The sequence below is a fragment of the Drosophila sulfurigaster genome, chromosome 3, assembly GCF_023558435.1.
Source record: "Drosophila sulfurigaster albostrigata strain 15112-1811.04 chromosome 3, ASM2355843v2, whole genome shotgun sequence".
Lineage (NCBI taxonomy): Eukaryota > Metazoa > Arthropoda > Insecta > Diptera > Drosophilidae > Drosophila > Drosophila sulfurigaster.
In genome coordinates this window covers 43,652,339-43,665,286 of record NC_084883.1, presented here as the reverse complement: position 1 = coordinate 43,665,286, position 12,948 = coordinate 43,652,339, and the positions used below count along the sequence as shown (strand labels likewise).

General features: G+C 40.4%; 6 protein-coding genes across 12 annotated transcripts in view; 1 reads left to right on the top strand and 5 right to left on the bottom strand.

The window, feature by feature from the left end:
- LOC133840474 (ecdysone-induced protein 78C) overlaps window positions 1-4,123 on the top strand; it is a 49,870-nt gene extending 45,747 nt beyond the window's left edge. The window contains 2 exon segments of the mRNA XM_062272328.1: window positions 570-845; window positions 1,607-4,123. Coding sequence (XP_062128312.1) covers window positions 570-845; window positions 1,607-1,984 — 654 coding nt within the window. The 3' untranslated portion in view covers window positions 1,985-4,123.
- A 585-nt stretch (window positions 4,124-4,708) lies between these two features.
- On the bottom strand, window positions 4,709-6,031 carry LOC133840475 (inositol monophosphatase 1). The gene is made up of 4 exons (XM_062272329.1): window positions 5,844-6,031; window positions 5,637-5,770; window positions 5,208-5,576; window positions 4,709-5,144 (listed from the first exon to the last, which is right to left on the bottom strand). The coding sequence occupies exons 1-4, from the start codon at window positions 5,910-5,912 to the stop codon at window positions 4,880-4,882; spliced, it is 837 nt and encodes a 278-aa protein (XP_062128313.1). The 5' UTR covers window positions 5,913-6,031; the 3' UTR covers window positions 4,709-4,879.
- Window positions 6,032-6,429: 398 nt separating this feature from the next.
- Window positions 6,430-8,457, bottom strand: LOC133840447 (inositol monophosphatase 1). 6 transcript variants are annotated; one of them, XM_062272280.1, is made up of 4 exons: window positions 7,892-8,457; window positions 7,354-7,807; window positions 6,927-7,298; window positions 6,430-6,878 (listed from the first exon to the last, which is right to left on the bottom strand). In XM_062272280.1, the coding sequence occupies exons 1-4, from the start codon at window positions 8,436-8,438 to the stop codon at window positions 6,506-6,508; spliced, it is 1,746 nt and encodes a 581-aa protein (XP_062128264.1). In that variant the 5' UTR covers window positions 8,439-8,457; the 3' UTR covers window positions 6,430-6,505. The 6 variants fall into 6 exon arrangements, with proteins under 6 accessions (XP_062128264.1, XP_062128263.1, XP_062128265.1 ...); XM_062272279.1 differs by having other exon boundaries at window positions 7,354-7,870; window positions 7,949-8,457; XM_062272281.1 differs by having other exon boundaries at window positions 7,354-7,858; window positions 7,949-8,457.
- Window positions 8,407-9,649, bottom strand: LOC133840458 (inositol monophosphatase 1-like). The gene is made up of 3 exons (XM_062272304.1): window positions 9,514-9,649; window positions 8,944-9,452; window positions 8,407-8,892 (listed from the first exon to the last, which is right to left on the bottom strand). Exons 1-3 carry the CDS (start codon window positions 9,643-9,645, stop codon window positions 8,607-8,609), a joined length of 927 nt encoding a protein of 308 aa, XP_062128288.1. The 5' UTR covers window positions 9,646-9,649; the 3' UTR covers window positions 8,407-8,606.
- Window positions 9,639-11,051, bottom strand: LOC133840454 (inositol monophosphatase 1-like). The gene is made up of 3 exons (XM_062272292.1): window positions 10,723-11,051; window positions 10,318-10,668; window positions 9,639-10,254 (listed from the first exon to the last, which is right to left on the bottom strand). The coding sequence occupies exons 1-3, from the start codon at window positions 11,049-11,051 to the stop codon at window positions 9,726-9,728; spliced, it is 1,209 nt and encodes a 402-aa protein (XP_062128276.1). The 3' UTR covers window positions 9,639-9,725.
- Window positions 10,948-12,818, bottom strand: LOC133840459 (inositol monophosphatase 2-like). Of its 2 annotated transcripts, none has more exons than XM_062272305.1 (3): window positions 12,011-12,818; window positions 11,455-11,957; window positions 10,948-11,404 (listed from the first exon to the last, which is right to left on the bottom strand). In XM_062272305.1, the coding sequence occupies exons 1-3, from the start codon at window positions 12,107-12,109 to the stop codon at window positions 11,152-11,154; spliced, it is 855 nt and encodes a 284-aa protein (XP_062128289.1). In that variant the 5' UTR covers window positions 12,110-12,818; the 3' UTR covers window positions 10,948-11,151. The 2 variants fall into 2 exon arrangements, with proteins under 2 accessions (XP_062128289.1, XP_062128290.1); XM_062272306.1 differs by having other exon boundaries at window positions 11,133-11,319.
- Between the last annotated feature and the right edge of the window lie 130 nt (window positions 12,819-12,948).

Genomic DNA, 12,948 nt, shown 5'->3' with positions numbered 1-12,948 from the left:
TATTATAATTTTGTGACCCCATAAATTATATACATATATATTCCTCGGTATATTTTTGTATATTCGGTACAAATTTGGTATATTTTAAAAATATTAGCTGACTCTTTTGCTTTCATTGAAAATGGAAGTGTTTCGAGTACACTTAGGGTAGAAGAGTATTATAACTGTGTTCCTCCAGGAATCGTATGAAACAGGCAGAAGAAGTATACATATTATATTATATATTAAGTATACATATTATATTATTATTGATCACGGTCAACAGCGGAGAATATATATATATGGTATATTTTAAATGTTGTACTGTATCATATTATCTTTGATATATTTTTAGGATTTTTGTGGTATATAAATTTTGTATATTTTAAAATGAATACCGCAGTATTTTGCGGTTATTCAAAATGGATTGAGGTGTATCTCACAGTCGAGCAAACTCGAATGTAGCTTTCTTACTTGCCATAACTTGACTATAAAGTTCTACATGAAATCTAATTCATATTTAAATTTCATGAAATCCGATATATATATACATCACTCACTAACCAATCTTCACATTATTGACTTTGCAGATTGTCACCACTGTGGCGGAGAGTCTGGAGTTCCAGAAGATCTGGCTGTGGCAACAGTTCTCGGCACGCGTGACGCCCGGCGTGCAACGGATTGTGGAGTTCGCGAAACGCGTACCTGGCTTCTGTGATTTCACGCAGGACGACCAACTGATACTCATCAAGCTGGGCTTCTTCGAGGTGTGGCTGACGCATGTGGCGCGTCTGATCAACGATACGACGCTGACGCTGGACGATGGCGCATATCTGACCCGCCAGCAGCTCGAGATACTCTACGATGTACGTTGTAAAATCTTTTTATACCCGCTACCCATAGGATAGAAGGGTATTATCACTTTGTGAGGGCAAGAAATATTTGTAACATATATCCGGCATATCCGATTTAATAAAAAATATATATTCTTGATCAGCGTCAACAGCCGAGACGATATAGCCATATCCGTCTGTCTGTCTGTCTGTCCGTCCGTCTATATGAACACCTAGATTTCAGAGACTATAAGAAATAGAGATATAATTGTTTTTCTTTTCAATATATATTCTTGATCAGCGTCAACAGCCGAGACGATAAAGCCATATCCGTCTGTCTGTCCGTCCATCTGTCTGAACAGCTAGATCTCAGAGACTATAAGAAATAGAGACATCATTTTTTTCGAGATATAATATTTTCGATCAAGTGTTTCAATAATAACTATAGTCTTTGTGATCCTTGGTTCCGATCAGATAAAAATTGTCGAAATTGATAAAGAAATACAAAAGTGCCTTATTACTAGGGGTCTTAGCTGCTTTATCTGACAATCCGTTATATTTTGTACTCTAAGGTATTATTTTAATGTTGTACTATACCAATGTACAAAATATACCATTAGACATATTTTTAGAATTTTTATGGTATATGTTTTGGTATATTTTAAGAATATGCCGCGCTGTTTTGCCTTTCTTCAAAATGTGTAGCGGGTATCTCACAGTCGAGTACACTCGACTGCAGTTTTCTTACTTGTTATGTAATTCACAAATACTCAACACTCTCATCATTATTACAGACTGACTTTGTGAATGCCCTGCTGAATTTTGCCAACACACTGAATGCGTATGGACTGAGCGACACTGAGATCGGTCTCTTCTCGGCCATGGTGCTGCTTGCCTCGGATCGGGCGGGTCTCAGCGAGCCCAAGGTGATTGCCCGTGCCCGTGAGCTCGTCGCCGAAGCGTTGCGTGTTCAGATCCTGCGATCCCGAGCGGGATCGACGCAGGCGCTGCAACTGATGCCAGCGCTGGAGGCTAAGATACCGGAGCTGAGGTCGCTGGGGGCCAAGCACTTCTCACATCTAGACTGGCTGCGAATGAACTGGACCAAGCTGCGCCTGCCGCCGCTCTTTGCCGAGATCTTCGACATACCCAAGGCGGATGACGAGCTGTAGACACATACACGGAGAGAGAGACGCGACGTCAGTTCCCCCGCCCTAACGAGAGAGCTGTTCGCTTTACGTGTTTAAGTAAAATTAGCATTAACAAAAAGTGTTGGCAGAAAAACAAAGCAAAAAAAAAGAAAAGAAAGCATCAGCAGCAGCATCAACTACTCAACAAGATATCCACAGATACAGATACAGATACAGATAAAAATAGTTAACTACAAGTAAAACTATAACTAAAGCATAAACTACAACTACAACTACGACTACAAGTAAATATTTAGCAATGTTAAACGCGTTCGCAAGAAAAAAAAGAGAAGAAAAACACATCCACACACACTCACCTACAATTTTAGTTTGATTATTTGTTAAAACACATTTCGAAACAAAGTTAAAATGAGATCAAATACCAGCTAAAGCTAAAGCACAAGCCGAACATATCCCATGCGCAACATAAAATTTATTTATTTCATTGTCAAACTCATCAAAGTTCGTCTCCCTAGCAAACAAATCTCTACTTTAAAACCCTTTTTCCCCGCTCCCGCTCCCGTTCCCACTTCCCCAATTTCCCAATCCTTACATTTTTTTATTGGCCAGCTTTGCCGGACAATTTTCAAAGCAAAAACCAAAAAACAAAAAAAACTCGACTGAAGTGCGAGCGTTCAAGTTCGAAAAATACTGGTTTTTTTTTAATGAAAATGAAAAGTGAAAAGTGAAAAAAAAGAGAATACTTATTGTATAATTAAAGAACTACTTATAACTATATCAAATATATATAAATATATCTATACTTATGTAAAACCTAGAGTTATTCTAGCGTAGTTCAAGCAAAAAGACCCAATTTTCTTTGCTCGTTTATTGTATCTGCGTGTAAATAAATTTAAATTAATTTTTTAACATTTAAACACTTTGCTTGATTATTATTTCTTTAAGTTGCGCTATGATTACGCTCTTTCCAAAAACAACATATTGAATAATGAATTTATTCATTATATACATACATATATTGTGTGTCCGATTTCATTTATGATTTTTGGAAAGTGTATCTTAAGGACGGCCCACAGACGTCGCTTTCATTCGAAACGTGTTCATAATATTCGTTTTACAAAAAAGAAATATCGCATAATTTTAAGTGCTTAATTTGTATAACTTGGAACAATCAAATAGTTTGATGAATTTTTGAATAGATTGGTGCTAAATTTTTCGTGTATTACAAGAAGATCAACAACAAATCATGATACATACTAGTTATATAGATATATCTTCAAAACAAAATCTTTAAAGCTCTTCATTAATTGTTGAATTTATATAGAACATTTTGTAAATTTTATTAGTGTGAAAACCAACAAAAACAAAAAAAAAGAAGAAAAACAAGATTATATTATTAAACAAATATATATATATATACCACATATATACTTACTACTTATATAGAGGGAGCTACGTTCAAGATCTGATTTCAATAGAGTTTTGCCGTAGCGCCCGTTTTATGCTCCATGTGTACCTTTCGCTTATTGAACTAGAATTTGTACTCTTACAACTAGTAATACTATATAAATTGAAAAACAACAACAACAACAATTTGCAATATTCGTAGTAAACAACACTCAACTAAATGTTATAGCTTCAGAGATTGACTTTGCTTAAAAAGACCTATTTCAGAACCAGATTCTCCAGATGAGAAGAGAGATAAAGATGGAGAGAATTGTAAACCAGTGCGCATAATGGAAAACCTTGTGAATGTAGCGTTAATATTTTGTATTTTATTTAAATTACATTTATTCAATTATACACAGAAATACAAAACAAAAATATATTGAGAATACATAGATACAATTTTTTACCTACTGTAGCTTTGATTACATTTTTCAATGATGTGTCAAATTTTAAAATGGTATTTATGGTTAGTACAATAAGAATACTAAACATACAGAGATTCTTAGAGAGAGAAAAACAAAACAAATAAATTATACAATACTCTACTGAAAGAAAGAAAGAAAAAAGTGTTAAAAAAAAAACAGAAAAAACGTCGACTTCCTATGATAACAAATCTCTCGCTCGTTGCTAGTTAGTTAGTTTAAGTGTCACTACTTCAGTCTACTCCAAACAAAAAGAAATAAAATATAAAAAAATACAAAAAAAAAAAAATCAGCCAGCAACAAATGCATAAATGCATTAACAAATACATTATTGAGTGTAATCGCTTTTGCTATCAACTAAACAAAAAAAAAGGGCACAACTACACAACAAGATTATAAAAGTCGCGCCTCTCGACTAAAGAATAAAGAATCCAGATTCAGATTAAAATCAGAGAATTGGTATCCGGATAAGGAAAGTTCTTTGCAAAATGAATCTATGAACTCTGTCGAATGATAAACCACAGGTTTTCTAACTTCATCCAAACCGAAACAACATTGCTTTACTATCAGCTACAACAACAAAACTTAAAAAAAATTAAAAAAACAATATGCATAATAGTAAGCTATAAACAAAAATAGATAAGAACTCATATTTGCAATAACAATATAATAAAAAAGAGGAAGAGAAAAGAGAAAAACAACCAGCAAGTAAAACTAATTAAATTGCAAAACAAGCGCCGCTGATTGTAATAAAATTACAGAGCAGAAAAAAAAAGAGTACTTGAATGCAAACAAACAAAACGTCTTTGAATAAACTGATAAAAAATATATATAAACTACTGTGCTTAGTAATTGTATAGTTATGTATATTAAGTATATGTTAATGACTCGAGTTTTATTCTGGAAATTCATTTTAGGTACTTGGTTAATAGTCAACAAATGCGATACTTGTAGATTGCCTCATCATAATCTGTTCTATATACTATATATATGCAGTGCTATATATAGTAAGTAGAACGTGCATCGATTGCAAATGCCTTTGGCCTTAATCGTCCCGTGGTTGGGGATAATATTGCGTCAACTCCTTGGCGATGTCCTGCGCCAACTCTGGCGTCGCTGCTGCGAGCACACGTCTCGACATGATGTCAAACTCGCCGCCAGCTGGATCAATCACCACACCGCCCGCCTCCCTCACAATCAAGTCACCGGCACAAACGTCCCACGCATGAATCCCAAACTCGTAGTTGACATCCGCAGCGCCCAAGGCCACCATGGCCATGTTCAAGGCAGCCGAGCCCAGAGCACGCAGCCTAACTCCATTTGAACGTCAATTAAGATGACCTTTCGATATTAGCAATCAATTAAGAACTTACCCATGCACCTTTCGGGCCATTTTCGCGAAATTCTCATTGACCAATTGCAGCTTCTGCTCGTCGCGTGTGGTGCCAAATTCGCTGACGACCAGCGCCTTGCCGATCTCACGCTGTCCGCTGGCCTGTATGCGCCTTCCGTTGTAGTAGGCGCCCTGGCCACGACGGGCCGTGAAGCGTTGCTCCAGCATCGGATTGTAGATGATGCCAATTTCGGTGACCTTGTTCACCTTCAAGCCCACCGAGATGCAAGAGTGGGGAAAGGCGTGCACAAAGTTCATGGTGCCATCCACAGGATCAATGATCCAAGTGGGTGCATCCGTCAGCTTATTGACACCGTTGCCCGTGCTGCTCTCCTCCTCGCCAATGAATCTGCATTGATAGAAACAGCTTCAATAATGATATTTCCAGCTGATTACTTCATTTGCTTACTTGTGATCTGGAAAGTGCTGGCGAATGCCATTCATAATCAGCTTCTCCACATCCTGATCGGTTTGGGTGACCAAATCAATGTCGCCCGACTTGCAAACAAACTCTTGACGCGTCTCATTGTTGCGTGCTATCAGCTGTTTAGGGAAAAACACTTGGCGATTATTTCAGCACACAAACAATCAAACGAATAAACAAATTTGCACTCACTCTGCCTGCTTCTGTGGTCAAGTTGTTGATTATTTCAAAGCACTTGCCCAGATCCACACTGTCCGCCATTGTGCACAATGTTCGTGTGTTTCTTTCACCAGTCAGTCGACGAATGCGTATGTATAATTTAATTAAGTATCCGCCGCCCAACACCACACACAGGTTTTTTCCGCTTATCAACAGCTGACCGCCAAGGGCTGACAGTGCTGGCAAAACTCAGCTGACAGCTGTTGTAAATTATTGCCTATCGAAATGCGGCATATCGATAACACGATTTTGCAAAAGCGCCATCGAAGTGTGGCGGCTACATTTGAAGTTAAAATTAAATCAAATTGGTTTTATTCCTATTAATTATAACTGATTTTGTAAATGAATTTTGTATATATAGAAATTTAATTCATTAAGAAAAGTCTTCTCGGCATTTTAATGATTTTTAATATACAATTTTAATGTAGTATTTTGTATGCTGTTTACCTTAAACTTCATCAATAAAATAAAAGGGTAAAATATTCTATTTTTTTACAACAAAACTCGTATTATTTTGTGAAATTTGTATATTTTAATGTAAATTGTTCTAAAAATAAAATTTGTACTCGTACTTAAATATTTTATTGATATGAATTCTTGGCATGCATTTGGATTGCTTATTAGTTTTTATATTCTCATTTTCTTGAGCGATCAGAGGAGCTTAGCGAAAGACTGGAATCGGAAAATTGAGTCTGCTCATTGAAATCCTTCGTAGCAGGTTCGGTAGGCGGCACTACTCTGCTTTCATCATCCCTTGGCTTGGGATAGTTTTGGGTCAATTCTGCGGAAAGTTGATCGGCCAGTGGTTGCGTAGCTGCAGCTAGAACACGTCTCGACATAAGATCCACAGGACCTCCCGAGGGATCCATGACTGTGCCACCTGCCTCGGAGACCAACAAATTTCCCGCAGCCATGTCCCAGACGTGCAGGCCAAAGAAATAGAAAGCATCTGCCACGCCCGAAGCAACCATAGCTAGACCCATGGCCGAGGAACCAATCGAACGTAATCTGCAAAGAAAGCTAAAGCTAGGATAGTCCGGGAAGCTATCAACTTACGCGTGGGCCTTCTTGATGAGGCGACTGGCGTTCTGCAAAGCTGCATTAGTGCGACATTCATCCACGCCCGAGCTGTACTCCTGCAGTATCATGGCATCCTTGAGTTCCATCTGTGCGCTGGTGTGTATCGGTTCATCATTTAGCCTGGCGCCTTGGAACTTGCGTGCCGTATAAAATTCCTGCAGTGCCGGATTAAAGATAATGCCAAAGGCCGTTGCTTTGTCCACGAGCAACGCCACCGAAATGCAATAGTAGGGAAAATGATGCACAAAGTTCATGGTGCCATCAATGGGATCAATAATCCAGGTGGGTTCTGTGGTTAGCTTCACCTGACCCGTCTCGGATCTGGAGACTTCCTCTTCAGCTATAATTCTGCAAGGCAAATGGGTTAGAAATGTCGTAGAAGTTTATAGAATGCTACACTTACTTGTGATTCGGATACTTCTCGTTGATTTCCTTGATCATCATTTCCTCTATCTCGTTGTCAGTGCTCGTATTGAGATCTCGCTCATGCTCCTTTGTGGTATATGACAATCTATCCTTTGCATGGTTCGACGCAAGTGCAAAGTCGCCAGCTTTGCGCACCAAAGCGACGGCAAAGGCAAAGATATCGTCCAAGTCGAGTTTCGATGAGTGAGGCGGCTTTGGTGGCGGTGCTGCAACGGGCTCGACAGGTTTGGCTTCCTCCTCGTCCTCGGAGTACATTTTACCCGCAGTATTTGTAGTCTTGCAGGCGAATTCTTTCGAGGGATCAAAGCTAATGTCGGTGTTGGTGGTTTTATTGACACCCGCTTCCTTTTTGCTTTTTGTTTCGACAGGAACTGCAATAGGAACTGGCGGTGGTAGAGGCGGTGGCGGTGGTGGAAGAGGTGCTGTTGCGGGTTGTACTTGTTCAGCGGGTATTTTGGGTGTTGGTGGAGGCGGTGGCGGTGGTGAAGGAGGTGGTGAAGGAGTTGGTGTTTCAGGTTGTAGTTGTTCCGCGGGTGTTTTGGGTGTTGGCGGTGGCGGTGGTGGAGGAGGAGGTGTTTCGGGTTGCAGTTGTTCAGCGGGTGTTTTAGGTGTTGGTGGTGGTGGTGGTGGAGGAGGCGGTGGAGTGGGCGAGACAGACTCACTCTTCAATGACGACTTACGCGGAGGAGTCTCAGCTGAAGGCGGAGGCGGCTCTTGTACCACCAATCGGGAAGACTTTTCGTCGGGGCGGCGTGAACCCGTTGGAGTCGCTATCATAGGAGGAGTATTGTGACTCGGTGTTCGAGGAGGAGACGATTGTTTCGATTCCGGTTTCGATTCCGGTTTCAATTCCATCTTCGATTCCGACCTCTTCGATTCGATTTTCTTTTGTTGTGTTTTGTCTTCGGCTCGACGCAGTTCACTGACTCGCGGATCTTGCTGTGTGGCTACATGACCCTCGAGGCCATAGCTAGTTGCTGCATTTTCCGCTAACGAACCGGGTCGCTTTTTTTCCTCTGCTTTTTTGTCCTTATCCTTGTCCTTGTCCTTGTCATCGGCCATACTGATTTAGTTGTTGTCTCTGATGCACCTGTTGTACTGCTCTGTTGTCTACGGTCTAACCAAATGCTGCCAAGTAATTACATGCTATTACTATTGAAGATCAGCCGAAACGCTGACTAAAATTTATTTCCCAATGAATGTAACATTTGAAAAATTGACTACTATGATTTAGTTTGTTGGAGCAGGCTCATCATCTCTGGCATGATATATCTGCATGTCGCCCAGCAGCTTCACCATTTGCTCACCCAGCTGCGGGGTGGCAGCGGCCAGCACACGTCTGCCCATCACATCGAATTCCCCGCCAGCCGGATCGATGACAACACCTCCGGCTTCACGCACAAGCAACACCCCGGCAGCTGTGTCCCAGCAATGCGGATAAAACTCGTAGTAACCATCGGCAGCACCCATGGCCACAAGGCACAAATCCATTGCAGCTGAGCCCGTTGTGCGCAGTCTGATAGTAATAATATTAATGTCAAGTCAAAGATATTCCCGCTACACTTACGCATGCGCCTTCTCCAACATTTTCTGCGAATTTCCCATTTGTATGGCCATTAGCTCAGGCTCAAAATTCGCCGAATTCAATTCATTCAATATGATGGACTTCTCCAGATCGGTTTGTCCACTTGCCTCAATTTGTACGCCATTCATATAAGCACCACAATTGCGACGTGCGGTGAATTTCTGTCCAATCATAGGATTGCAGCAAATGGCCAACTCTGGTTGCTTATTTAGCCAGAATCCCACCGATATACAAGTGTAGTGCAAGCCGTGCACAAAGTTCGTAGTACCATCAATAGGATCGATGATCCAGGTGGGCGCATCGGTCAATTTACGACCCGTTGCTGCACCGCCAGTTCCCTCCTCGCCTATGTAGACATGATTGGGGAAATGCTCCTTTAAGCCCTTGATGAGCAGCTGCTCAACTTCGCGATCTGTAGCCGTGACCAAGTCGGCGGTATTATTCCCCTTGGTGTCATACAGTCGCATTTTCGTACTGGCTTCCTTCATGAGCTAAAGGGAAATACCAAAGGTGCTTCAGTTCGTAGCAAGCAGCTTTTAGTCGAGTGCTCACCTTAGCCGCCTTATCAACCAGTTGATTCATTTGTGCATAGCATTTATCTAGATCAACTGCAGCACAATTTGACTTGCTTGTCATCGATTTAAGTGGCAGTAGCCATTGCCTTACCAAACGAAACATTTCCATATAATAATTTACAATTTATTTACTTTTTAAATGTTAATTATTTTAAATATATTTACATATACAGACATATACAAAGCTTTCTAGAAAATGCTACCTTGACCCGGTAAATTTGGATCTGTAGGATAGCTCCTTACAAACTTTCTTCGGTCCGTTGGTGCAGCTTTAGGATATCCAGAGAATTTCATCGAGGGCGATTGAAATTCTGTAGTCAACTTGGGTAAGACATAAACCATTCTTGGGCGGGAGACTTCTTTGGACTTTTTGTCTACACTTTCCCTTTCCCGGTACTTACTTTGCGTTTTACCCGTTTCCTTAGTATTTATTTTCTGCACAGTTTCATCAAGCTGCGGGACTTCACTAAGCTCCTCTGAGAAAGCGAGCACTGCTGCCAACTCCTCAGCCAACTCTTGTGTGGCAGCGCATAAGACTCGTCGGGACATTAAATCTAAGGGTTTCAGCGAAGGATCGCAGACTATGCCACCCGCTTCCCTGACAAGCAGCATGGTGGCCGACATGTCCCAGCTACCACAGTTGAAGTCAATGTAGGCATCGGCGTATCCTTGGGCCACCATGCACATGCTCATCGAACTGCTCCCCAAGCTACGCAGTCTAAGATGTGAAAATGGTTAAATAATTGAGGAGAATCCAAGCTGATTACCAGTAATAACTTACTCATTTACTTGATGTGCTATCTTTCTAATTTCTTTGGAATCAAAAGTAGCCTTAGTTCTCGCCTCGCACATGACCAGGGCTTCGGATAATTTCCTACAGTTGCTGACTTGCAAAGTATTCACATTCATGAAGGAGCCAAATCCTGTGCGTGTTGTGTAGCATTCATCCTGCAATGGATTCCAAACGATGCCGAATCTGGGCTTTTTTAACAACCAGAAGGCTAGATTAATGTTGGCATAGGGAAAACCGTGTACAAAGTTCGTTTTGCTACCCAAGGGATCAATGAACCAGGTGGGATCATCCGTCAAGCTAACTGCTTCACGATTCTTGTGTCTATTCTTGGTGATAAAGCTGCGAGGGAAATGGAGATTAGCTGAGCACCATGTGCACCCAAGTGCAACCTACAGATGTGTGGGATATTGCTTGGAAATGTCCTTAATAAGCATATCCTCAATCCGACTATTCCATTTTGTAAACATTCGCATTCGTTTAGCGGGCTTTACCTCATTGTTGACGTCCTTTTTAAGCGCCTCCATCAACTTGGTGGCCACACGTTCGCTGCTTTTCAGACCCACTTCAAAACATTGATCCATGTCAAATTTGTCACCCGAGGATTTCCTCATCTCTGGATGTTTCTCCAAAGTCCCTGAAATGCTGCCAGCAGCAGCAGGCGGAGGAGAGCTGCTCTTGCTGGAACCGAAGCTCAACAGCAATGACCTGATGAGCTTCTGCATTAATTTTGTTTGCGCTACAACCAAAAAAATATAACAATAATATTCCTACATCGATCTAATAACGTTTGAGTACTATATCAATGATTGCTTTACGATTTATTTAATCAGGAAACACTTGAGTCAACATTGGTATCAATTGCTCGGCCAATTCAGCAGTTGATGTTGCCAACAGTCGCTGCGATTGCAGATCGTATTCTCCGCCACAAGGATCGAGGACTACGCCTCCTGCCTCGCGCACCATCAAAACTCCCGCTGCCGTGTCCCAAATCTGTGGACCAAACTGTATGTAAGCATCACAAGCTCCAGTCGCCACTTGAGCAATATTCAGCGCTGTCGATCCCAACGAGCGAATGCTGAGAAAAGATTCCTTAACTTCCCAACCAGTTTCTCAATTCCCACTTACCCATGCACAATGGGCAGCAGTTTCAGCATGTTATCCATGGCCACATTGACATGATCTTCATTCAGCTTCAACGACCATTCTACAAAGATGAGCGACTTCTTTAGATCCCTCTGTTTGCTCGCCTGCATAAGCTGATCATTGAAAAAAAATCCTTTTCCCCTTTGAGCTACATAAGTCTGCCTGAGCAGTGGATTATGAATCCAACCAAACTGCGCTTGCTTCTCTGCATAAAATGCAATCGAAGTGCAAAAGTGTGGAAAGCCGTGTAGGAAATTCATGGTGCCATCGATAGGATCAATGATCCAAGTAGGAGCAGCTGTGAGCTGCTTGCTTTTGGCCACACCTTCAGTTCCTTCCTCTGCAATAATTTGATGTTCGGGGAATTCTTTTCGAATTCCACTGACTAGCAAACGCTCCACCGCTTTGTCAGCTTTTGTTAATATATCCCGTGAATGTTTCTTGGTTGTGTATTCCATTCGCTTATTCAATGCCTTCAGCATTATCTAAAATAACTTCACTTTATTAAGAATCAGTTTGAGAAACAACAACGGAAAACCTTGCTACTCTCTTGACTCAACCGACTGATGAGCTGGCACATCGTGGCGCCATCTAGCGTTGAGAACTGTCTGCTGAAAGTTCTCATAAATTTGCACATTTCGAAATTTCAAAATGACTGAAAAAGAAAATGAGTTGGAAAAAATGTTTTTGCCGATTCAAACACATTGAAACAATAAACTTTATTTTATATACATATATATAGAATATGATTCGATAAATATATATATCTCTAATTGTATTCATCATCGTAATTTCACTAAGCAGCTTTTTACAATCAGACAAAGACATCGTCGTAAATGATGTCTTAGCAATAAGTCAACGAAGCACTACGTTCCATATTCAAACTCGCAGATAAATCTCTAGCTTTAACGTTGATAACGCTAACAACAACAATACAATACTATATGTGGTCGGTATAAGACCGTGAAACGGGCCTAACAATTAAGATATGTTTTTTTTTTCAGTTTTTTAGTTTTTGAGTTTTGCAGCAGTAACTTTCAATGATATGTTTACGTTGCGGAAGTCTTTTTTCGACTATATAACACCTTTATACAGTGTGTAGTTCTCGATAAATATACTATATACGCTTGTATATATACTCTATAATATGTTGATTAAATATTTATATATGTATATCAAATTAATATTTAGGAATGTCGATAAGCATTAATATGCCACATTGATATGTATCGTTTCCAGGACTTACAAAACTAACACAAAACAAACCCAAATATTTCAGATTGATTTGATTGCATCTTATCTTCATGATCACATCCGGACTTACGTGTTCCATTTAGTTAAGAGCGTTACTACGGGAAAATGAAAGCAACAGCTAAAGAACTACAGAGAAAAAGTATGAGAAAATGTGAACGAAACAGAAAGAAAAGTGTGAAATGTAGTTTGGTTTTTTTGTTGTTGTTCTTGTTTTGTTGGTGA

What these genes read in the sequence shown, in the direction of transcription:
- LOC133840475 (XM_062272329.1), bottom strand. Translation starts at nt 5,912, where the DNA reads ATGGCGGACAGTGTGGATCTGGGCAAGTGCTTTGAAATAATCAACAAC. An exon ending in CAGCACTTTCCAGATCACAA is followed by an intron (nt 5,577 to 5,636) that starts GTAAGCAAATGA and finishes CTATCAATGCAG; the next exon opens with ATTCATTGGCGAGGAGGAGA. An exon ending in ATGGCCCGAAAGGTGCATGG is followed by an intron (nt 5,145 to 5,207) that starts GTAAGTTCTTAA and finishes AAATGGAGTTAG; the next exon opens with GCTGCGTGCTCTGGGCTCGG.
- LOC133840447 (XM_062272278.1), bottom strand. Translation starts at nt 8,438, where the DNA reads ATGGCCGATGACAAGGACAAGGACAAGGATAAGGACAAAAAAGCAGAG. An exon ending in GAGAAGTATCCGAATCACAA is followed by an intron (nt 7,299 to 7,353) that starts GTAAGTGTAGCA and finishes TTTGCCTTGCAG; the next exon opens with AATTATAGCTGAAGAGGAAG. An exon ending in CTCATCAAGAAGGCCCACGC is followed by an intron (nt 6,879 to 6,926) that starts GTAAGTTGATAG and finishes CTTTCTTTGCAG; the next exon opens with ATTACGTTCGATTGGTTCCT.
- LOC133840458 (XM_062272304.1), bottom strand. Translation starts at nt 9,645, where the DNA reads ATGGAAATGTTTCGTTTGGTAAGGCAATGGCTACTGCCACTTAAATCG. An exon ending in TGGTTGATAAGGCGGCTAAG is followed by an intron (nt 9,453 to 9,513) that starts GTGAGCACTCGA and finishes ATTTCCCTTTAG; the next exon opens with CTCATGAAGGAAGCCAGTAC. An exon ending in ATGTTGGAGAAGGCGCATGC is followed by an intron (nt 8,893 to 8,943) that starts GTAAGTGTAGCG and finishes TATTACTATCAG; the next exon opens with ACTGCGCACAACGGGCTCAG.
- LOC133840454 (XM_062272292.1), bottom strand. Translation starts at nt 11,051, where the DNA reads ATGCAGAAGCTCATCAGGTCATTGCTGTTGAGCTTCGGTTCCAGCAAG. An exon ending in AAGCAATATCCCACACATCT is followed by an intron (nt 10,669 to 10,722) that starts GTAGGTTGCACT and finishes TTTCCCTCGCAG; the next exon opens with CTTTATCACCAAGAATAGAC. An exon ending in ATAGCACATCAAGTAAATGA is followed by an intron (nt 10,255 to 10,317) that starts GTAAGTTATTAC and finishes TTCACATCTTAG; the next exon opens with ACTGCGTAGCTTGGGGAGCA.
- LOC133840459 (XM_062272305.1), bottom strand. Translation starts at nt 12,109, where the DNA reads ATGTGCAAATTTATGAGAACTTTCAGCAGACAGTTCTCAACGCTAGAT. An exon ending in TGAGTCAAGAGAGTAGCAAG is followed by an intron (nt 11,958 to 12,010) that starts GTTTTCCGTTGT and finishes AAGTTATTTTAG; the next exon opens with ATAATGCTGAAGGCATTGAA. An exon ending in CTGCTGCCCATTGTGCATGG is followed by an intron (nt 11,405 to 11,454) that starts GTAAGTGGGAAT and finishes ATCTTTTCTCAG; the next exon opens with CATTCGCTCGTTGGGATCGA.